Genomic DNA, 25,463 nt, shown 5'->3' with positions numbered 1-25,463 from the left:
TAGCGAAGAGCCTTGTAATTTATGCGATTTGAATCAGACAAATGACATTATACATTTTATACTGGAGTGCCCTGTATTCTCAATGTTTAGAAATGATCATATCAGTAAATATTTATCTGTGAACGACACCAAATTGGGAAGTATTGAACGGTTGCTTGTAATAGAGGATGAGCGCAAAATTAATGATTTATATTTTTTCTTAAAAAAATCATTTAATAAGTATGGACGTACAAAAAGTCATTAATTCCAATTTTAACCTATACTATAGAAATGTAAGCAGTTTAGGTCTGCCGGAGAAATATTTAGAATTCAAAGTACACATAAATAAAATAAGATTATTAGCTCAGCTGCGACTGGCTAGTAAGAAAATCTCCAAGATTAGTATTAATAATGATGCCCTTAAATTCAATAACGAAGAGCCTTGTAATTTATGTGATTTGAATCAGACAAATGACATTATACATTTTATACTGGAGTGCCCTGTATTCTCAATGTTTAGAAATGATCATATCAGTAAATATTTATCTGTGAACGACACCAAATTGGGAAGTATTGAACGGTTGCTTGTAATAGAGGATGAGCGCAAAATTAATGATTTATATTTTTTCTTAAAAAAATCATTTAAGTTAAGAAAATTTATTTTAAATCTGTAAGCAAACTCACTGTTATAACTTTGTGTTTATAAACAATAAAATACATACATACTTGCTATCCAATCAACTTTTTCTTCAATCAACTACCAGTAACCTCTTACAACTAACTTAGCTTAAGCGAATCACCAGCAAACTTTAATGGCCCAAGGACAATATAACACTTTGATTAAACTTCTTTCAAATAACTTCTACCCAAAACAATGACCCTTTTAAACCTTTGAACCTCTAGGAAGCCTATTTTTGTTTGGTTTTTTTAAGGCCCCAAAGATATTTAGGTTAATCGCACGTACATAATTGTTTCTAGAAGCTACAGACATTTTTATTTTTAAATTTCATTTCTATAGAGCACATTATTAATTTATTTTTTCTTCCCATTCACAGGAAGTGCGGGAGTGTTAAACTTTACGGAAGTGTTTATACCGGAAGTGTTCTCTTTAAGTAAAGGAAGTGCTCTCTTTAACCAGTGCGTTTATTGTTAACAAAAAAAAAGAAAGTAATTCGGTTATTCCAAATTCCGTTCTTTTAAAGAAAAGCAATGCGTTACAGTATTTTTTTTGTTGCGTTACACTTTTTAAACTGTGTCCAGTGTCCAGTGTGTTGATGATCAGCTGAAGACATCGATGGACGTGTGTGGACTGCAAGAGATGTCTCACGTCCCAGCCGACAGCAATACAAGGTAGGAATTTTTGACTGGTCCATATATTTGTTATTATCTGTTGGTTTCTATTGCGGTATTAGAACTTCATCTCGAATCTTCTATACTAATCGAGCTCTGGTCCTTATATTTGTTATAAAATAATTGTTATTCTGTATAGTTACTCGTAGTTGGTTTCTATATTGCAGTATAAGAACTTCATCTCGAATCTTCTATACTAATCGAGCTCTGGTCCTTATATTTGTTATAAAATAATTGTTATTCTGTATAGTTACTCGTAGTTGGTTTCTATATTGCAGTATAAGAACTTCATCTCGAATCTTCTATACTAATTGAGCTATGGTCCTTATATTTGTTATAAAATAATTGTTATTCTGTATAGTTAGTTGGTTTCTATTTCAGTACAGGAACTTCATCTCTAATCTTCTTTACTAATCGAGATCTCCCATTAATAAATTCTTTGAACCTGGTACTGATTCTGTCATTGATAAATTTGCATAGTACCTTCTCTTACTCGAAGAAAGAGAGGTTATTGTCATCGTGCAGATTTTCAATTTTGAATTTTCCACCGGAAGTTCCTGTTTTTGAGGTTTTCTCGGTTTGGGAAAGTGGTAAGAAGAGAGAGAGAGATAGAGAGAGAGTGCCCGTTTCCATGGTAACTTGCAAACGAAAAATTACAGGAAGTTAATATCTGATATTTCGTTTAATTACCAACAGAGGAAGTGACAATAAGGTATTCGGTCAAAATCAGTCCACCGGAAGTACCACTTTACAGAATGAATTTTTGCGGTTTTTCCGGATTTCCTCCCCAAAAAAGCGGCTCCAACGATTTTTCCTTAAACTCGGTCTGCTAATTGCGCATGCGTAGTAGATTTGTAACCTTTATTTGAAAGATTTATTCAAGAAAAACTCTTATTAAGCCTTTTTCTTATAATGGAGGGGGCCGCTCTTACTCGTAATTGTACATTGTACTATCTTGTCACCCTTATAGTTGTGATAAGAATTAAATGTGGGACTACATTTCTTAATCTAAAGGAAGTTGGCAGACCGGAAGTGTCACTTTAACGAATAGCCACTTACCGAATTTTAAGATTTCTATCGTAAACGGTTTTTATGATTTTATTAAAAAAATTTTCTTTAACTAACGACACATAAATCTACAACTTATTTGAATTCCCCCTCCCAAAATTCGATTAAGAGTATTTCTACGAGAGGAGAAGGGTAAATTCTTTCTCAAGTTGTAAGAATTAAATATAACTAAAAAGTTCAGAGTTTGAGTCCTACTAATTTGTCCGCTGTTAACACTTGTCGTCCTAGTTACATCCGTCTTCTTAGGAATTATCAAAATTAGCGTTATTTGTCTTGTTCAACTTCCTGTTTTTGCTTTTCTTGTTCCGTTATCGTACTCCTAATTAAAAATACTTTGTATTTTTTGCTGATTCTAAGATTTGACTTGTAGTGGGCGTTCTCGGGTTTACTCAGATCGGGCATAACACTCTTAATCAGATTTAACACCGGAAAAACAGATAGTTCCAGGATTTTGACGTGTTCTATCCTAAGCTATTGCCTTAAGAACTGTTCTCGCGTTTGCGAACACCTTGGTTTCTGGACCAATGAACAAACAGGGCTCCATTTCTGACCAGCTGGATCAGCAACCTCTGATGCTAGACTTACCAGGCCACCTACTCAAGCTGGACCAGCTGGGCAATCAGCACAGGGTTGGCTGAAAAGTAATACACACATGCTAGGAGAGGGGGAAAGAAAAGTGTTATCAAGTTCGGACAGAAAGTATATTAAAGTGCAATTCTTAAGCTTCACAATTATGTATTACTTTTCAATGTAGTCACCATTAACGCTAGTACATTTCTCCCAACGTGAAATAAGTTTTTCCATTCCATCACTGAAGAATTCTTTTGGCTTTTCTTGAATCCAGGAATTGACAGCTGCCTTCACCTCATCGTCTGAGGAGTAGTAATTACCCTTGAGGTCTCTCTTGAGTAGAAACAAATAAAAATCGCTGGGGGCAAGATCCGGTCGAATAAAGAGGGTGTGGAATTGGTTCAAACTTCAGTTTTTCCAGAGCCTCTGCAGTTTCGCGCGAGGTGTGAGGGCGAGCGTTGAGTCATGTTGCAAGATTATTGGTGCCAAGCTGGCTCTAACACGACAATCTCAACGTCGGAGGTTTCTTAGAGACTGTACGAACGGAGAAGAATTTACCGTTGCCCCTGGTTCCGTGAAAATCGGTCACATAAACTTGGTGAGTATCCTAAAACACAGTGAGAAGAATTTTTTCGGCCGAGGTGAAAAAGACGCATGTTGATATTTCAGTGCTCTGCCTTTTCTCTTCTGGGTGTCGTAATGATGGACCCATGATTCGTCCCCTGTGTCACAATATTCAAAAGAAAGTCCGATAACAGTACGCAGAGACATAGCACCAGTACACGTGTCCATACTTCGGCGTCTAAAAATACACTGGCTGAACGCAGCGAGTTCAAACTGCACATACGTACATAATAAGGGGAAATGTGACTTCCAAATGCCACCTCGCGTGCTTTTTGAAGTTCTTCGTTCGCGCGTTCGGCAAACATGTGTGCATTACTTTTCATCCAACCCTCGTAATAAAAGCCAAAGCTTAGTTTTAGCTAAATAAAGGAGATTCCAAGTTTAAGAGAGAGTTGTGGAAAGTTAGAAATTGAAAACTTGTTTCCGCTTTTTTGGAATAGAGAGACGAAGAGGAAGTTCATGTTTTTCCGGTCATGTTTCCGCTTATTAGTTTCCTATTTTTTAATTTAATTATTTTCTCCACCCCAGTTGATTATTTTGGTAACCATCCCGCGCTGTAATTATTAAACCATCATCTCTCGTGTTTTTGCGCCTATAATTTATCCGAGATAGAGATAATGTTACCTCGGAAACTTGCGCACTTGATTATCCGTGCCCGGATTTACTGTACTCTTTGTTTTTAATAATTCCTATTTCATTCGGCTGTATGCCAAGATTGGTTAATTTTTTTTTTACTCCTCCCTCCTCTGGAGGGGGCGTAACAATAAATTAACCTGCAACGCCAATGACCCATACTAGTTGGAACTCTCTGCAGAAAATGAAAAATATAGGTGGAGTTTTTTTTTTGTTTTAAGGACAAGTGGAGAAAGATTTAGTATGCTAGGGAACTTTTACTGCAGGATTGGAGGGACACGATCTATTTCCCGTTTAGAGCAGGGGAAAAAAAAGTTTGGCGCGAAATAATCACACGACTTCTTCCTGTTACTAAATCTCGTAATTGTGGACAATTAATTTTCGATTTTTTGTAAACTTAAAATTTTTAGCGAAATATAATTCGCTTTAACAACAGATAAATAGATAAAACGATAGAATTATAGTGAGGGCATACAGAAATTTGAAAATATTTCCCTAATAAATTACTGGAAGACGAAAAACTGTTTTAAGAAACAGTTGGATGAAAAGTTTGTTTTTTTTAGACCTCCTGTTTTATAAGAGCTCAAAGGATCAGGATAGGTTTGTGAGAAAACCTGATAGAACTGGTACAGTTTCACAGGAATTCAGACATTTTTTGTTAAACTCAAAAATTTTTAATAATTAATTTAATCCAAGGGATGCGCGCCCAACTATATCCCTGCCCTAATTTGAAAGACTCACGTTAAGGGCTGTCCTTTTATTTGATTCCCTTCTCCACCCACCCACAAGAAAATCTCATCAAGGGTGCTTTGTGGTAAAATTAGGAGAATAGACTTTTCTCTAAAGTGTACTACTTCAATTAGCACTGGGGTTAGGGCATTACGTGGAGATCCTGGTTCGAATCCAGCTGCGGGTTCTCTTCCTTAGGAGCTTCTTAGTCTGGTGACTGACGGTTTTGTATTGAGGTAACTCTGTCTGGAGTCCGGCAGTACTCGTGAAAAAAAAAAAAGCTCCGGGCGTCAATGATCTGAGATAATGGCGCGTCTTAAGTTAAAAGAAATAAAAGTAATGTACGGCTCAGTGTCTTATACAGTATGAAGGGGAGGATAAATGTAATGGTCAAATTCTGGGTCTGGAGGAAATTCCTGAAATGATTTTCCGGGAATATCTTCTTCAAGACAAGTGTAAAGATCAATAATAACGTATAATAATCTTTAAAGGGAAATTTTTTATTTTATGGCATCCTGAGTACAAATAGATGGTTAGATTCCGTCCTAAAAATGGTACTTCGGAGTTGCGACGAGTTACAATTACAATATTTACCTCCTTTTCACCATCCGTTGGGAGAAATAGTGAGAAATAGAAGAAAGGAACGACTCCCATAACCCTAATTATTTTGCTGGAATTATTATGGCACAAAACTTAGTTTGCTCGGTGCATGCAGCTATATTCATGAAGATGAAGCTAAGAGAAACATTATGTGAGATATTTGCCGGGAAAATTACTAACAAGCGGAAAATCTATCCGGCAAAGTAGCACATCCGGTTCAGGAATGCCATTCCCGCTCGGAACTTCAGCAACTCATTTAATACACCTTAATATTGCGTTAATGTTGCTATCTTACTTCGCAATAAACCGGCATCTCACCATAATAAAAGTATCTTCAACATTCCTGGAATGTTCCAAATTTAAGTTTTAATAGATTTTATTATTTATTTAATTATTCTAAATAGTTTTTTATTATTTAAATATTTTACGTTATAAGAATGCTTGAATAACTTCTTTATCTGAGGATATTACAATAAGCTAGATCGTGAAACGTTTATTTATCTTTAACTCAGAGTGGAATATAACAAAATTCGAATTATATAAATATTAATTTATCTTATAGTATAACCAGCTGTAGCCGTTCACACGTTGCTGTGTTTGAACAAAAAGGCAGTTTTGATACCTCAAACATAGTTTATTAATGACCAAATGTATACAATACATCGAAATGAAAATTAACAATAAAATTACCCCTACTTCAGAGTACAGTAGTGTCCTTGCAAAGGTATCATTTCTACATAATGTGAAAAATTCAGTTAATGTTGTCGGCGGTGGTGACATTGCTCTTGCACGTACATTTTCTGATGTAAAATACACACGCTGTCCATTTTCTGCTAAATGAACAACCGTTGGATATCGCTCATGAATGGAAAATGATAAAATACGCCATTCAGCCTCATTGCTACTTATGTAGCGTCCCAGTTGATATTGGGTGACTTCATCGTTAGATGCAGTTGTATTTTCCACCCCAAACACTGCCATATCGCTTCCTTTGTTCACATATTTGCAAATATATTTTATAGCTTTCACTGAATTGTAGTACTCAGCATTTATGTGTGCGTTATACGTTTTTAGTAGTAATGGAGAATATGGTACTACCCAACGATTATCAACGTCAATAGTATTGTTGAGTTCTTTTAGTTTAATGGATTTTCCACCATCTTCGGTATAATTTATTCTCGTATTAATACAGTCGACTCTCGATAAATCGAAATCCAAGGGACTACAAGAAAAATTCGAATTATCGAGACTTCGAATTATCAAGAAGGGGGAAAAAAATTCGAATTATTAAGAGTTTTTATTATATATACGTATGTACATACGTATATTGAAAATACGTATGAGCTTACCTAAGTTTTAGACATATATAGCCTCAAGTAAAAAAGTAAAAATAATGAAAACGACAAAAAAGAACAAAAAAATTACATATGTATTAACATTTCAATAAATAATAATATACATATGTACCTAATTAAAAAAATGAAGAACAGTTTTTTGTTTCAATGTGGCTTGACTTAGTCAGTGACTTAGAATTGTAGAAAGCGTTGATGGTGGAATATTGAAAGTTTTGGCGATATCTTCTTTTTTTCGAACCACTTTCCACGGCCGCGATCATTTTTCTTTGTCGGACACAGTAAGGGAGACGTACTTCCCCTTTGCACTCATCGTGACAAACTAAGAAAGAGAATTGGAAAGTTAAACTGGACAGGAAAGGAGGGAAACATTACGCAGGAAATGGACAATAAGCGGAAAATGAGAAGTAAACATTACTAGGGAAAATTCGAATTATAAAGAGGGTGTCGGGGCGTGATAGGGTTCCGTGCGGAACCTTACTATTTCCGCACCCTGTTTAAAGAAGGTAGGCCCAATGGGGATTGGAGGGTCCTTAAATACAGAGAAAATGACCGCAATTACCACTTGGCACTTATAATTATAATTGAAGTTAAATTATAAAATTGGAATGGATGCCCAAAACATAAAAATTTGAAAATAATTATTTTATGGAATAAAAAGTAAAGTAAAAAAGTCTAAATACCGATTTGATGCTGGTGAGAATCGAACCTGCGGTGTGAAGCGTTAGTGTCAGCAGTCGCTCACGCTACCATTAGGCTAAGCCGCTGGCTATATATGGTGTGCTTCTCTACGGACGATAATCGTAGGTATGCGCCTGCTGGACGCCGGAACTGCTCACGTACATGTACGAGGCGTTATCGTAGGCGGAAACGTTCGAGCCTTCCACTACCGCACTTGCACTCACTATTTTGTTCTTGATTTGCAAATTAATAACAAAGACGTTGTACTTGCACAAATATAATTATAACCGTTGTAATTGTACAAGTATAATCATAAACGTTGTAATTGTACAAAACGTAAGTATAAGACAATGCAAAGAAATTGAGCAAGGGATAGGCGAGGTAAACAATACTCCGACTAAGCCCTGATGTCTGCTCGTATGTGGCTGGCACCGTACTACTACTGAGTACTGACTCTTGTTGCTGGGCACAGCAACAAGGTGCAAAGTTTAACTTTTTTGTTTGCTGTTAGGCAGCAAACAGCATAGAATGTAGCCCTTCTAGAATTTATTTTAATATTTTAAATTATAATTTAACTTCGGGTACAGTACACTCCAAAACTTATAATGTGGCCTGAACATACCGCCCACCAAAATTATATTAAATTTTCCAAGGTCTATAGTTCATTGTGAAGCAGCGAGATCCGCGGAAGATGGCCTATTCTGGTTCAAGGGGTAGTAAGGCTAGGAGAAGGAGTTTACCAAGGGTTGTAAAGCTGCAGTTCGGTCGGTATGGAAAGACTTGATAGATTGAAATGAAAGTTAAATAAAGGGAATGATATGGATGCTTGGCATCAGTAAGCAAGCTGGTGCATTGCGCACGGCTTGAATGTATTAATTTGATAGTTAGGATTGTTGGTTAAGAGGCGCCAAAGGAACCAATTTGGCTACGGGCCTCTTGTAGGTGCCGGTTTTAGTCCGTATCGTAACTACCCGGACTATACCGTCGCTGCCGGGATGTGTTTCTGTGACTCTAGCTAATGGCCAAGATTTCTGTGGGGAATTGGGCTCTTTGAGGATAACCAAATCTCCCACCAGAATATTAGGGGTGCTCTTTAGCCACTTCTGGCGTTGCTGGAGGAAATGGAGGTACTCCATGCGCCACCGATTCCAGAAGTGCTGCGTTTTGTCCTGAATAAGTTGCCAGCGCTGAGATAGTCCTGTGCTCCCAGGAGAGTGCTCCTCGGGTAAGGCGGTTATGGATCTTCCGATGAGGAAGTGCCCTGGAGTCAGACAAGCTATGTTATCTGGGTCGGATCCCATAGGTATAAGGGGTCTAGAGTTGAGGATGCCTTCTATTCTGCAGAACAATGTAGCCAGTTCTTCGTAAGTAAGCGCGTTCTCCCCAATCACCTTGTGTAAGATGGTTTTACAGGACTTGATGCCGGCCTCCCATAGCCCTCCAAAGTGGGGAGCTGAAGGTGGATTGAAAGACCACTCAATCTCCTGAGGCACGGTATATTGAGTGATCCGTTCTTGCGCTTGAGCCGACCTAAGTAGCACCATTAATTTTCTGAGGCGATGAGCCGAGCCGATGAAATTTGTACCACAATCCGAATAGATGTGCGCCGGCTTTCCTCTTCTGCTGACAAAGCGTTCGAGTGCTGCCAGAAAGGCGTCAGTTGTGCACTTGGATACTAGTTCCAGGTGCACGGCTTTAGTGGACATACAGACAAATAGGCATAAGTATGCCTTCCCGAGAGCAGCCTTTCGCCGCAAGGATTCACGTATGTAGAACGGACCTCCAAAATCTACGCCAACGCGAGCGAACACCTGCCCCTCCTCAAGTCGTGAGGAGGGCAGATTGCCCATAAGGGGAGCTTGAGGAGCACGCGTTGTCTTGTAGCATGTAACGCAATGGAAGACGCGGCGGCGAATTATTCCCCTGGCTCCGGGGATCCAGTACCTAGTCTGCAGCATGGCTTGGAGCGCTGTGCTTCCTGCATGCAGATAGGTTAAATGATAATGATCAATCAACAATTGTGTAAGGTGAGATTTGGAGGGGATAATGTAAGGATGCTTGGCATCATATGGGAGGCGAGAGTGTTCGAGTCGTCCACCCACCCTCAAAAGGCCTTCCTGGTCAATGAATGGACGCAGGGAGGAAAGGGATCTAAGGTTTACTACCTTACCGTCAAAGGTCACATAGCAGCGTTGTGCAAGCTTTACAAGAAGCTTTCCGGCCTTCCTATATTCGGGAAGCGATATAGGGCCAATGGGCAGTGCACGGTGTTGCAACTTGTTTATGAACCTTAGGACATAGGCAGTGCTACGCACCAGCTTGGGGTACGTACTGAAACGCTCAATCCAGTCGAATGCGTCTGAGTCAGATGTGGTATTGAGCGCGGTGATGTTTTTTAATTTAAGTTCAGGAAGAGGTTGGTCGTGTGGAGCGATTGGCTCGAGCCAATTACTCGGTATGGTACGCAGCCAAGAGGGCCCCGCCCACCATAGAGGATGGTGGAGAAGTTCACCTGGAAGAGTGCCTCGCGATGCGCAATCTGCAGGATTTTCCTGGGATGGCACATACTTCCATTGGTTTCTCTGGGTATTGTCCAATATAGCGACAATTCTGTGGGCTACGTACGTGTTAAGCAACTCTGGTGGAGTGGAAAGCCAACCCAGCACCACCTGAGAGTCTGTGAAGAAGATGGATTCTCTGATGCCTAACCTGGTCACCAGCCCTTGACATGAGTGGAAGAGCTTGCTGAGAAGTAATGCTCCACACAGCTCTAGGCGCGGGATTGTGGTTGGCTTGATGGGTGCAAGCTTTGTTTTTGCCTTGAGCAGGGATGCTTGGACACCCTCGGGAAGCGTGGCTAGCAAATATAGAACAGCTGAATAGCCTCGCTGTGAAGCATCGCTGAAACCTACTATTAGGTGTAGCGTGGCGTTTGGTGACGTGAAGTGGCGGCGAAGCTTTATTTCGCTTAAACAGCTAAGCTGGTCTACGAACAATTGCCACTTGTTCACGATTTGTGAGGGGCCTACCTCATCCCAACCAATTTTCGCTACCCAAAGGTCCTGGAGAAGCGTCTTAGCGAAGAAAATTGCCGGGGCTAAATATCCCAGGGGGTCATAGATGCGGGCAATGGCGGATAGGATCGCTCTCTTGGTGAGTTTCAAAGGTGGAATGCGTATTTGATATGAAAGCACGTCCTCGCTGGGGCTCCATTGAATGCCGAGTATCTTGATAGCGTGGCTATCGTCGGACAGGGCTATACAGGGATCACCAATTTCATCCTCGCGGAGAGTATGCAATAAATCTGGGGAGTTGGAGGCCCATTTACTCAAGTGGAAACCTCCCTTGCCCAGCAGGGTAACGAGCTCTTCTTTAAGGTGCATGACACCCTCGATGGTCGATGCCCCAGTGGCGATGTCGTCAACGTAAATATCCTCGAGTAGAGCTCTTGAAGCTAGAGGATATGAGTCGCCTTCGTCATGCACCAGCTGTTTGAGGGTTCTCTGGGCCAAGAAGGCAGAGGCCTTCTCACCATAAGTGACCGTACATAACTCGTACTCTTGCAGGGGTTCGTCTGGGTTGAATCTCCACAGGATGTGCTGATACTTTCTGTCGCTTGGATCCAACAGGATCTGGCGATACATTTTGACTATGTCGGCAATAAAAACGAACTGATGTACGCGCAAGCTAGTGATGACATCGCCTATATCCAGCTGTAGCTTAGGACCAGCAAACAGATGATCGTTTAGCGATCCACCTCGAGTGCTGCATGATGCGTCAAATACAACGCGTAATTTCATCTGGCCATTCTGTTCTTTGTATACCGCATGGTGAGGAATGGTGTAAAGGGAAGTGTCCGAAGGGGCTACCTTCATGTGGCCTAATGTTAGGTATCCCATCATGAAGGCATGATACTGCTCTTTTAATGAGGCATTTCTTTCGAGCTTGGCTTCCAAGTTAAAAAACCGGGTTAGCGCTTGCTGCTTGGGGTTGTCCAAGTTACAGATGGAATCTTTGAATGGTAAAGACACTATGTAGCGTCCCTCAGGGGTTCTACTATGAGTAGAAATGAAATGGGATTCGCAAGCATTTTCTTCCTCTGACACAATGCGTGTTTTAGGCAGTTCTTCCACTTCCCAAAACCTTGCCATGATGTTCTCCATATCACTAGTGGAAGGCGCTAATAGAGTGGATGACTCTTGGCATAAGGTGGAGGTTTTAGTGGGGCCCGCTGCCACAAAACCGAATATTGTTGGAAGTAGCTTAGGTGAATCAGGACCTAACGTAAGGGGCTTCCCTTTGATTATGTCATAGAATAGATCGCCTCCTAGCAAGAATTCGATTGGAGCTGGCTTCCAGAATTCTTCGTCGGCGAGTACATATGATCTATACAAATTTAGCAATTCGGAAGGAAGTTGCTTATGAGGGAGAGGGCCAGTAATGCGCGTGACTACTATGACCTCTGGGGCAAAGTCTGCGCGAAGATCTGAGTAGAGCGCTGATCGAATGTGACAGGTCAATTTGCCCACTATGCCACTAAGGGGTGCCTGACCAATGCCGGATATGCATTGTGCATAGGGCTGCGGGATCAGGCCTAACCTCGTAGCGCAGTCGAGGGTCATAAACGAGTGCTGACTTCCATTATCAAGGACCGCGCGCACCCTTTGGTAACTGCCTTGTGCAGATTGCACTTCAATCACAGCTGTGCCCAACAGAACCTCTGTGTGAATGTTTTGAGTACCCAAGGTTATGCCGCTAGTACTTGGTACTGTAGAGGATGCGGAAGGAGTAGGTTGTGTTGGAGGTTGCGAGAGGTGCAGCCAAGTATGATGCATTTTAGCGCAAAGCTGGCATCTTCTTTGTGAACTGCATGTATCCTTCCCATGCTTAGCGGAAAGACAGTTGGTGCAGCCCTTCCAATCCTTTAGCAGCTTGATGCGCTCTGAAGGAGAAGCCTTGCGGAAAGGGTCACATTGATATAGACCATGGGCCGATTTGCAAACAGGACATGATATTCGGGCAGCCTTAGATGAATCAGGATACGTTTTCTTCCTTTGTAATGGCGGATTGCCTACAACCTTGTTATCAACAAGAAGAGACGCATGAGATGTACCTCCCCTTCCGTTTGCCGGAGGGTGACTAGCTCGTAATGGATTTGAGGGAGGGCCTGAGTCCTCATTAGTTAGTTCCGAGGACCTCCACTCTATTCTAATAAAATCTATAAGATTTTGATAGGTGGGAAATTCTGTGCGCGCGTACTGCGTTTCAAAGGCTGTCCTTGTGCCCTTATCTAGGCAACGGAGGACCAGATAGAATAATAAGTAGTCGTCCGCTTGAGGAATTTTTAACTTCCGGAAGGAATCGATGCACTCAACAACAGTAGTCAGTAGATGCTTAATGGAATTGGAAGTTGGCTTGTTTTTAAGAGGGGTATAATCCAATACCGTCTTGAGGTATTTATTCGCCAATCTGCGCTTGTCATTATAGGTGGCATTGAGCAAGTTCCAGGCTTGAGAATAGTTGGCCTCCTCAATGTCGATCCCCTTAATTAAGGTGAGGGCTGGACCCTTAAGGCATGAAATAAGGAAAAGAAACTTTTCAATTCCAGATAAAGAAGCATCTGAGTGAATAAGGGCAGTGAAAGTGTCGCGAAAGAGCGGCCATTCTGCCTGGTTCCCATCAAAGGTAGGAAGATTTATCTTAGGATACTGAGCTCTTATAATACGTGATTCGCTTAAGGTTGAAGCCTGGCCAGATGCTGGCGCAGGAGCTGCAACAGGAGTTGGATTCATGTGATGCTCATATATGGCGCTAATTTTTATAATAATAGCGTTTCACAGTCTGCTGTAATTGTTTATCTTGTTGACTGGGAAAGAGGCTAGTTAACTGCCAGGAGAGTACTAGCTCTATTATTTTATCCCATGTAGACTGGAAGGTGTCAAAATAAGAATCTAACTTCTTGTACATACCCTTGAATAGAAATAATTGGGAAGGGTCCTCAGTGATGGATCGCCCTTGTTCTAAAAGAGCTTTAATCTCATGAGCTAAGTTTTGAAGTTTTGACTTCAGATGAGTGAACTCTGCGGTTCGTTCGGGGGTAAGGCCTTCCATTCTGAGCAATAGAATTGATGAACTGCTAGAAAATCAAAATAAAATCCCTGGAACCAGAAGAGAAATGCGGAAAGTTGAAGTAAACACAAAGCAATTATATAAATGCTGCAAAAATAGTTAAATATTTTCTCTGCGATGAGCGGAAGGGAGATATGTTATGGCCAGCGTACAATAGACAGTATTCCAGAAAGATAAATTCTGTTTTGAGAACTAACTATTAATAAACAAAGGGCTAAATGAGCCAAATATTATAAACTATAATCAAGAATGAATACAAAACACTTTTTAAAATGAAGAAATAATAGAAATAATTATTATTGAATTAAATGTAATTCGATTAAATTATTAATTGCGTTTAAACAATTCAAAATTTATAATAAAGTCTAATGTAGACGTAAAGAATTAAGTGTAATTCAATTAGATTTTTAATAGCGCTTGAAGCTCACAATTAATATTAAGTCTAATGTAGACGCAAAGGTTTAAGTGGTAATTGTGGTTTTAAATAAATATAATAACTGAATGATTGGTAATGCCCAATAGTTATTAAAGAATAATTTGTATACTTCCGGGATGCCGGAAGAGAGAGAATAAAAGTAGAATCAGACTGTACTAGTTCGCGGGGCGAGAAAATGAAATAAAATGAAATGAAGTAAATATTTGAATAAATATTTATTATTATGATTATTAATTTTTATTATTATTATTATTATTGTTGTTGTTAATAAACATTTACTATTCGGGCAGTGCCGAAATGTAGGGTTTGTGTCCCTGTTCGGGCGCCAGAAAATGTCGGGGCGTGATAGGGTTCCGTGCGGAACCTTACTATTTCCGCACCCTGTTTAAAGAAGGTAGGCCCAATGGGGATTGGAGGGTCCTTAAATACAGAGAAAATGACCGCAATTACCACTTGGCACTTATAATTATAATTGAAGTTAAATTATAAAATTGGAATGGATGCCCAAAACATAAAAATTTGAAAATAATTATTTTATGGAATAAAAAGTAAAGTAAAAAAGTCTAAATATCGATTTGATGCTGGTGAGAACCGAACCTGCGGTGTGAAGCGTTAGTGTCAGCAGTCGCTCACGCTACCATTAGGCTAAGCCGCTGGCTATATATGGTGTGCTTCTCTACGGACGATAATCGTAGGTATGCGCCTGCTGGACGCCGGAACTGCTCACGTACATGTACGAGGCGTTATCGTAGGCGGAAACGTTCGAGCCTTCCACTACCGCACTTGCACTCACTATTTTGTTCTTGATTTGCAAATTAATAACAAAGACGTTGTACTTGCACAAATATAATTATAACCGTTGTAATTGTACAAGTATAATCATAAACGTTGTAATTGTACAAAACGTAAGTATAAGACAATGCAAAGAAATTGAGCAAGGGATAGGCGAGGTAAACAATACTCCGACTAAGCCCTGATGTCTGCTCGTATGTGGCTGGCACCGTACTACTACTGAGTACTGACTCTTGTTGCTGGGCACAGCAACAAGGTGCAAAGTTTAACTTTTTTGTTTGCTGTTAGGCAGCAAACAGCATAGAATGTAGCCCTTCTAGAATTTATTTTAATATTTTAAATTATAATTTAACTTCGGGTACAGTACACTCCAAAACTTATAATGTGGCCTGAACAGAGGGGAAGCGGCCTCGTTCCAATTATAGAGCCTTCTCTCCCCCTGTTGTTAAGAGAAAAGGATTTCGAATTATCGAGCGTATCTAAATACACTGAATTTTTTCGATTTACCGAAGTTAGCAGCTGTAGAGTTCGAATTATCGAGTTTCGAATTATCGAAAGTCGACTGTATAATATAATATGTTATGTTTTTAGAATAGTGTAATTTTAATTTTGCTAACAATTTGAATGTAGGCCCCTCTTGATCTTGAGGCCCTAGGCTGAAGCCTAGTTAGCCTATAGGAAAATCCGGCCCTGCCCGTGGGTGTTAGTATTTTTTTTTTTTTATATTGAGTTAGAGTGCTCACTCATAGATCATTTTCCACTAAATACTTCCTTCTTTAACAAAAAAAAAAAATAATAATAATTTAGGAGCCCCTGAAAATGGATAATTCAAGGGTAACTTGATTACGATCACAACGTGAATAAGAAGAGGTGGTGGAATAGATTGTGGAGTAAAAAGCCCGTTTGTGCTGCTCCAATTTGGTACGGTGTCCAGTTATAGAACTAACTGGTTAACTGGGTGGGGGCTTGCCAACAACGAGCCAGACGGACAGAGGAGCGTGTGTACATGGGGACCAAAAGGAACGGCCGAGAGAGGGGGAAGTTTCTACGCTATAACCTCCTCGATCATACCAGATACTAGCTCAGTATAGTTCGCGCACTCAGCCCGGTCGTTCAGCGAAGATAACTGTTCGTTTTTTTTTTTCACATTTAATTTCAAATTTTCTTTAGTGTGAAATAACGAAAAAAAAAATTAATTTAATTTTGACCAAATAAAACAAAAAAAGCTTTTTATAATTAAATCATTTTATATAAAATAACAATAAGTTCTACACAAAATAAAATAAATAAATATACTGTTAAGAAAAATAAAGAGAAACTCCAGCCAAAATTATACTTCGCTTTGCCACAATTGCGAAAAAAATCATCCAAGGCAAGTTTATAACCTGCATTATTAATTAAATAATTATTAATTAAAAAATAAAAATAGTAAATAAAAAACAAACAAAATAAAATAACCTTATCATTATATTTTAACCTCTTCCCTGGAAACCAGCTGAACTTTATTTTATTTTTTAAATTAAATAAACAGCTGATTATAATTATTTGACCAATTTTACTATCGCTTCAATGGAACCTCATTATTATTATTGTAATATATACGTATATTTATTTTTACATTTTAAGTAGTAATTCCTACTATTTGATCAATGCTTATTTATAAATGTTTATAAAGAAAATTAAAATTTTAGTCTTAATTTATTATTATCATAGATTATTTATTTTTTTTTAGCCTTACTCTTGTCAGATTCTTCACGACATTACGCGACTTAGCGTGACAACAATAAATGGGTTTACAAATTGGGGACACTATGATATTCTAGGGTAATTTCTCTCTCTTTTTAATGTAAAGTTAATCCGTTATATATTTTGAAAATAATGAATAAAAAATATAATAATTTGAACAGTTAACGATTGAAATTTCGACAAAAAGTTTATCTTTTAACCGGAAATGGGATATTTGTTTTAGTCGATCTAAATTAGTCGTTTTTTTTTTATAAATTTTTTAGGATACCACTTTCTTGGTATAAATCTTAATTCTGGCTCTCGTAAATTGTTGGCCAGGGCTGAGACAAATATCCTATCAGCTGATCAGCTGAAAACTGTAAATGATTTTTTTTCTCAATTTCACCAAAGACGATTTGCAAGATATTTATACACTTGTAAATTAATTTTTTTCCAATAATGCCTGTATATATTTTTTTTAATTCTTCAATTTTTGTTAATATCCAACTTAAAACGGTTTTTCTTAGATAGACAAGCTTATTTGTAAGGATAATATTCGTAAATTTATACGTAGTGAGAGGAAACGTGGCTATTTATCTATTTTTATCGATCATAAATTGAAACAGTTTGAAATACACTTCAAGGTCTACAATTTTTTTTTAAATTAAATTTTTGGTTAATTTTATTTTAGGGGGACCCCCCCAAAAAAAAAAGTTGTGAAGGTTTTGAATTGACGTAAATCTACTTTTTCCTATAAAAAAAATTGATCTGATGTCACTTAGCTTAGCATTTCTTTTAAACCCTGAAATGTTGGAATCAAGTCCCCCTATTTAAATATTAGATAAATTATAAGTTTTCGGATATGTAGTCTAACGTGAATCGTACTAGGATTCTAGGACAGGAAGTACGTCACGATACCATTTCGTTGCCACGTAATTTCCCCCCTCCCCCATAATTTGAATGACAATTAAAGGTAATTAAGTATTTAGACCCAAAAATTTAGCAGGCATTGGAGAGCTCTCTCTCTCTCTCTCTCTCTCACTCATTCTAGTCGTAGAATTAAGTCACCGGAAATAGAACTTTGCATCCACATCAAACGAATTCAAATCACCACACCCCCCACCACACCCCAAACTCTTTCTTGCCTGACCCCCCATTCCGTTAGCCACAAATGCTTTTTGATTATTTTGGTGATTTTTTTTTTTTTTTGGATTACGCTCTCTCAGCTAAATTCAGAATGCTTCAATCTTGAAGATGAAGTATTTATTCTACGGGAAAATTCAAAGAAAATTTCCACTATATTAATACGTAAAATTGCAGAAATTTGAAAGCAACTACATCCTGTTTATAATTCATTGTTTTATTTTAAAATTTTACTTTCACTTACTGGGTATGGTAAAAGTATGGGCATCGCGTCAAAGTTTCGAAATACTTCTAAGTTCGAAAAAAAGGCCTGTGTGTGTGTGTGTGTGTGTGTGTGAACATTTAGCTCAATTACGATAAATCACAGGAATGCAGACTTTATACTTCGTTAGGGCCCCCCCCCCGGGGGACTTGAAAGAAGTTACTAAGCGCAGAAAAACGCTCAAACGGAAGTACCTCTTTACATAAAGTTCTTTTCCTTTTCTAATTTTCTCAGAAAAAATACCGCCAATTACAATGTTTCAATTTTGCTCATTTATAGCTATGGATCTAAACATTTTTTCTTTGAAGCGTTTTTCTGGTAAATAACTTTAAGGGGACCTTTAAGGGGGGGGGTGACGCTTCCCGTCTAAAATGATCATTTCGGCGATATGTACTATTTTAGGAGAATCAAGTGAGTTTCAAACATTTCGAGTTTAAATAATATTTGTCACTTCACCGGAAGTGTAATTACGTACACATTGAAAAATATGTTTATAATAGTCTTTAGGGCGCCACGGTAGCCGAGCGGTTAGAGGCTAGACCCGCAAAGCTAAGATGTATTGCGGTATTAGGCTATATTCCCCTGTCTATACCTTTAATGGTTAATATGAGAAATTTGCAGTAAAGTATGTTTGCTAGTCGCCACGGTAGCCGAGCGGTTAGAGGCTAGACCCGCAAAGCTAAGATGTATTGCGGTACTAGGCTATATTCCATGGTCTATACCTTTAATGGTTAATATGAGAAATTTACAGCAAAGTATGTTTGCTAGTCGCCATTATAGTCGGGCGGTTAGAGGCGAGACCCGCAAGCTAAAATGTATTGCTGTACTAGTATATATTCCTCGGTCCATACCTTTAAAGGTTAATATGAGAAATTTACAGTAAAGTATGTTTGCTAATCGCCACGATAGCCGGAGCGGTTAGAGGCTAGACCCGCAAAGCTAAGATGTATTGCGGTACTAGGCTACATTCCTCGGTCTATACCTTTAATGGTTAATATGAGAAATTTACAGTAAAGTATGTTTGCTAGTCGCCACGATAGCCGAGCGGTTAGAGCAGTGGTTCTTAACCTTTTCATAGACGCGGAACACAATTATATGTATATATTTTTCTCGCGGAACACTAACATTAAATAATTTGAAATTAGGTATTTAGCAAAAACTTAAAATTAAATTCAAATAAAAAAAAAAAAGGAACAATTTTTTGTTCGTATCTTTTCTAAGTTTCTAAATTTCAATACATTTAAAATTGAAATTTCGCGGAACACTTGGACCATATTCACGGAACACCGGTTAAGAACCACTGGTTTATGGGTTTTGCATTTCCTTCATATTTCAAATTGGTATATCTCCGATTCTACTGGTGTTATCTGTGCGTAAATATGGTGAATTATAGTACTCGTTTACCTCTACAATTGTGTAGAATTCCAACTTTCTAGCAGTATTTTTAAAGAAGATATAAGATGATAATGTTTATGGGTTTTGCGTTTCCTTCAAATTTCAAATTGGTGAATCTCCTGTTCTATTACTGTTATCTCTGCGGAAATATGGTGAATTATAGTAATCGTTTACCTCTACAATTGTGTAGAATTCAACTTTCCGCGGAACACCGGTTAAGAACCACTGCTTAATGTCTTCTACATTTGTAGATCTGTACACAAAATAACTGTAGTTTATAATTGACAAAAACAAAGTGTACAAGAGAACAAAATTTCATACGAATACGTGGTTCACAGTGGGAAATATAGAACGGCCACAATTTTACAGAATTTCATGACCCAAAAAATTTTCCACCCTTTATATCTTCTACATTTGTAGATCTGTACACAAAATAACTGTAGTTTATAATTCACAAAAACAAAGTGTACAAGAGAACAAAATTTCATACGAATACGTGGTTCACAGTGGGAAATATAGAACGGCCACAATTTTACAGAATTTCATGACCCAAAAAATTTTCAACCCTTTATATCTTCTACATTTATAGATCTGTGCACAAAATAACTGTAGTTTATAATTGAGAAAAACAATGTGTACAAGAGAACAAAATTTCATACGAATACGTGGTTCACAGTGGGAGATATAGATCGGCCACAATTTTACAGAATTTCATGACCCAAAAATTTTTCAACCCTTTATATCTTCTACATTTATAGATCTGTGCACAAAATAACTATAGTTTATAATTGAAAAAAACCAAGTGTACAAGAGAACAAAATTTCATACGAATACGTGGTTCACAGTCGGAGATATAGATCGGCCACAATTTTACAGAATTTCATGACCCAAAAAATTTTCAACCCTTTATATCTTCTACATTTATAGATCTGTGCACAAAATAACTATAGCTTATAATTGAGAAAAATGAAGTGTACAAGAGCTCAAAATTTCTTACGAATACGTGGATCACAGTGGGAGATATAGATCGGCCACAATTTTTGCAGAATTTCATGACCCAAAAAATATTCAACCCTTTATATCTTCTACATTTATAGATCTGTACACAAAATAACTGTAGTTTATAATTGACAAAAACAAAGTGTACAAGAGAACAAAATTTCATACGAATACGTGGTTCACAGTGGGAAATATAGAACGGCCACAATTTTACAGAATTTCATGACCCAAAAAATTTTCAACCCTTTATATCTTCTACATTTATAGATCTGTGCACAAAATAACTGTAGTTTATAATTGAGAAAAACAAAGTGTACAAGAGAACAAAATTTCATACGAATACGTGGTTCACAGTGGGAAATATAGAACGGCCATAATTTTACAGAATTTCATGACCCAAAAAATTTTCAACCCTTTATATCTTCTACATTTGTAGATCTGTACACAAAATAACTATAGCTTATAATTGGGAAAAACGAAGTGTACAAGAGAACAAAATTTCATACGAATACGTGGTTCACCGTGGGAGATGTAGATCGGCCACAATTTTACAGAATTTCATGACCCATAAAATTTTCAACCCTTTATATCTTCTACATTTATAGATCTGTACACAAAATAACTGTAGTTTATAATTGAGAAAAACAATGTGTACAAGAGAACAAAATTTCATACGAATACGTGGTTCACAGTGGGAGATATAGATCGGCCACAATTTTACAGAATTTCATGACCCAAAAATTTTTCAACCCTTTATATCTTCTACATTTATAGATCTGTGCACAAAATAACTGTAGTTTATAATTGAGAAAAACAAAGTGTACAAGAGAACAAAATTTCATACGAATACGTGGTTCACAGTGGGAAATATAGAACGGCCACAATTTTATAGAATTTCATGACCCAAAAATTTTTCAACCCTTTATATCTTCTACATTTATAGATCTGTGCACAAAATAACTATAGCTTATAATTGAGAAAAACGGAGTGTACAAGAGAACAAAATTTCATACGAATACGTGGTTCACCGTGGGAGATGTAGAATGGCCACAATTTTATAGAATTTCATGACCCAAAAAATTTTCAACCCTTTATATCTTCTACATTTATAGATCTGTGCACAAAACAACTATAGCTTATAATTAAGAAAAACAAAGTGTAGAAGAGAACAAAATTTCATACGAATACGTGGTTCACAGTGGGAAATATAAAACGGCCACAATTTTACAGAATTTCATGACCCAAAAAATTTTCAACCCTATATATCTTCTACATTTATAGATCTGTGCACAAAATAACTGTAGTTTACAATTGAGAAAAACAAAGTGTACAAGAGAACAAAATTTCATACGAATACGTGGTTCACAGTGGGAAATGTAGAACGGCCACAATTTTACAGAATTTCATGTCCCAAAAAATTTTCAACCCTTTATATCTTCTACATTTGTAGATCTGTACACAAAATAACTATAGCTTATAATTGAGAAAAACGAAGTGTACAAGAGAACAAAATTTCATACGAATACGTGGTTCACCGTGGGAGATGTAGAACGGCCACAATTTTATAGAATTTCATGACCCAAAAAATTTTCAACCCTTTATATCTTCTACATTTATAGATCTGTGCACAAAACAACTATAGCTTATAATTAAGAAAAACAAAGTGTACAAGAGAACAAAATTTCATAGGAACACGTGGTTCACAGTGGGAAATATAGAACGGCCACAATTTTACAGAATTTCATGACCCAAAAAATTTTCAACCCTTTATATCTTCTACATTTATAGATCTGTGCACAAAATAACTGTAGTTTATAATTGAGAAAAGCAAAGTGTACAAGAGAACAAAATTTCATACGAATACGTGGTTCACAGTGGGAAATATAGAACGGCCACAATTTTACAGAATTTCATGACCCAAAAAATTATCAACCCTTTATATCTTCTACATTTGTAGATCTGTACACAAAATAACTATAGCTTATAATTGGGAAAAACGAAGTGTACAAGAGAACAAAATTTCATACGAATACGTGGTGCACCGTGGGAGATGTAGATCGGCCACAATTTTACAGAATTTCATGACCCATAAAATTTTCAACCCTTTATATCTTCTACATTTATAGATCTGTGCACAAAACAACTATAGCTTATAATTAAGAAAAACAAAGTGTACAAGAGAACAAAATTTCATACGAACACGTGGTTCACAGTGGGAAATATAGAACGGCCACAATTTTACAGAATTTCATGACCCAAAAAATTTTCAACCCTTTATATCTTCTACATTTATAGATCTGTGCACAAAATAACTGTAGTTTATAATTGAGAAAAGCAAAGTGTACAAGAGAACAAAATTTCATACGAATACGTGGTTCACAGTGGGAAATATAGAACGGCCACAATTTTACAGAATTTCATGACCCAAAAAATTATCAACCCTTTATATCTTCTACATTTGTAGATCTGTACACAAAATAACTATAGCTTATAATTGGGAAAAACGAAGTGTACAAGAGAACAAAATTTCATACGAATACGTGGTGCACCGTGGGAGATGTAGATCGGCCACAATTTTACAGAATTTCATGACCCATAAAATTTTCAACCCTTTATATCTTCTACATTTATAGATCTGTGCACAAAACAACTATAGCTTATAATTAAGAAAAACAAAGTGTACAAGAGAACAAAATTTCATACGAACACGTGGTTCACAGTGGGAAATATAGAACGGCCACAATTTTACAGAATTTCATGACCCAAAAAATTTTCAACCCTTTATATCTTCTACATTTATAGATCTGTGCACAAAATAACTGTAGTTTATAATTGAGAAAAGCAAAGTGTACAAGAGAACAAAATTTCATACGAATACGTGGTTCACAGTGGGAAATATAGAACGGCCACAATTTTACAGAATTTCATGACCCAAAAAATTTTCAACCCTTTATATCTTCTACATTTGTAGATCTGTACACAAAATAACTATAGCTTATAATTGAGAAAAACGAAGTGTACAAGAGAACAAAATTTCATACGAATACGTGGTTCACCGTGGGAGATGTAGAACGGCCACAATTTTATAGAATTTCATGACCCAAAAAATTTTCAACCCTTTATATCTTCTACATTTATAGATCTGTGCACAAAACAACTATAGCTTATAATTAAGAAAAACAAAGTGTACAAGAGAACAAAATTTCATACGAACACGTGGTTCATAGTGGGAAATATAGAACGGCCACAATTTTACAGAATTTCATGACCCAAAAAATTTTCAACCCTTTATATCTTCTACATTTGTAGATCTGTACACAAAATAACTATAGCTTATAATTGAGAAAAACGAAGTGTACAAGGGAACAAAATTTCATACGAACACGTGGTTCACCGTGGGAGATGTAGAACGGCCACAATTTTATAGAATATCATGACCCAAAAAATTTTCAACCCTTTATATCTTCTACATTTATAGATCTGTGCACAAAACAACTATAGCTTATAATTAAGAAAAACAAAGTGTACAAGAGAACAAAATTTCATATGAACACGTGGTTCACAGTGGGATATATAGAACGGCCACAATTTTACAGAATTTCATGACCCAAAAAATTTTCAACCCTTTATATCTTCTACATTTATAGATCTGTGCACAAAACAACTATAGCTTATAATTAAGAAAAACAAAGTGTACAAGAGAACAAAATTTCATACGAACACGTGGTTCACAGTGGGAAATATAGAACGGCCACAATTTTACAGAATTTCATGACCCAAAAAATTTTCAACCCTTTATATCTTCTACATTTATAGATCTGTGCACAAAAGAACTGTAGTTTATAATTGAGAAAAGCAAAGTGTACAAGAGAACAAAATTTCATACGAATACGTGGTTCACAGTGGGAAATATAGAACGGCCACAATTTTACAGAATTTCATGACCCAAAAAATTTTCAACCCTTTATATCTTCTACATTTGTAGATCTGTACACAAAATAACTATAGCTTATAATTGGGAAAAACGAAGTGTACAAGAGAACAAAATTTCATACGAATACGTGGTGCACCGTGGGAGATGTAGATCGGCCACAATTTTACAGAATTTCATGACCCATAAAATTTTCAACCCTTTATATCTTCTACATTTATAGATCTGTGCACAAAACAACTATAGCTTATAATTAAGAAAAACAAAGTGTACAAGAGAACAAAATTTCATACGAATACGTGGTTCACAGTGGGAAATATAGAACGGCCACAATTTTACAGAATTTCATGACCCAAAAAATTTTCAACCCTTTATATCTTCTACATTTGTAGATCTGTACACAAAATAACTATAGCTTATAATTGAGAAAAACGAAGTGTACAAGAGAACAAAATTTCATACGAATACGTGGTTCACCGTGGGAGATGTAGAACGGCCACAATTTTATAGAATTTCATGACCCAAAAAATTTTCAACCCTTTATATCTTCTACATTTATAGATCTGTGCACAAAACAACTATAGCTTATAATTAAGAAAAACAAAGTGTACAAGAGAACAAAATTTCATACGAACACGTGGTTCATAGTGGGAAATATAGAACGGCCACAATTTTATAGAATTTCATGACCCAAAAAATTTTCAACCCTTTATATCTTCTACATTTATAGATCTGTGCACAAAACAACTATAGCTTATAATTAAGAAAAACAAAGTGTACAAGAGAACAAAATTTCATACGAACACGTGGTTCATAGTGGGAAATATAGAACGGCCACAATTTTACAGAATTTCATGACCCAAAAAATTTTCAACCCTTTATATCTTCTACATTTGTAGATCTGTACACAAAATAACTATAGCTTATAATTGAGAAAAACGAAGTGTACAAGGGAACAAAATTTCATACGAACACGTGGTTCACCGTGGGAGATGTAGAACGGCCACAATTTTATAGAATATCATGACCCAAAAAATTTTCAACCCTTTATATCTTCTACATTTA

At 37.1% G+C, this 25,463-nt stretch overlaps 2 protein-coding genes across 2 annotated transcripts in view; one reads left to right on the top strand and one right to left on the bottom strand.

The window, feature by feature from the left end:
- Positions 1-8,470: 8,470 nt before the first annotated feature.
- On the bottom strand, positions 8,471-13,378 carry LOC141454430 (uncharacterized). The gene has a single exon (XM_074128653.1). The coding sequence runs from the start codon at positions 13,376-13,378 to the stop codon at positions 8,471-8,473; it is 4,908 nt and encodes a 1,635-aa protein (XP_073984754.1).
- A 2,438-nt stretch (positions 13,379-15,816) lies between these two features.
- Positions 15,817-25,463, top strand: part of LOC141454740 (LHFPL tetraspan subfamily member 6 protein-like) — a 603,704-nt gene continuing 594,057 nt past the window's right edge. Inside the window, exon 1 of the mRNA XM_074129307.1 lies at positions 15,817-16,315. The gene's annotated coding sequence lies outside the window, so the exon portion shown is untranslated. The remainder of the gene's footprint in view (positions 16,316-25,463) is intronic.

Source organism: Rhodnius prolixus, unplaced genomic scaffold (genome assembly GCF_049639745.1).
Source record: "Rhodnius prolixus isolate KJV_2025 unplaced genomic scaffold, Rpr scaffold_9, whole genome shotgun sequence".
NCBI classification, from domain to species: Eukaryota; Metazoa; Arthropoda; class Insecta; order Hemiptera; family Reduviidae; genus Rhodnius; species Rhodnius prolixus.
This window is presented reverse-complemented; position numbering and strand designations above follow the sequence as displayed.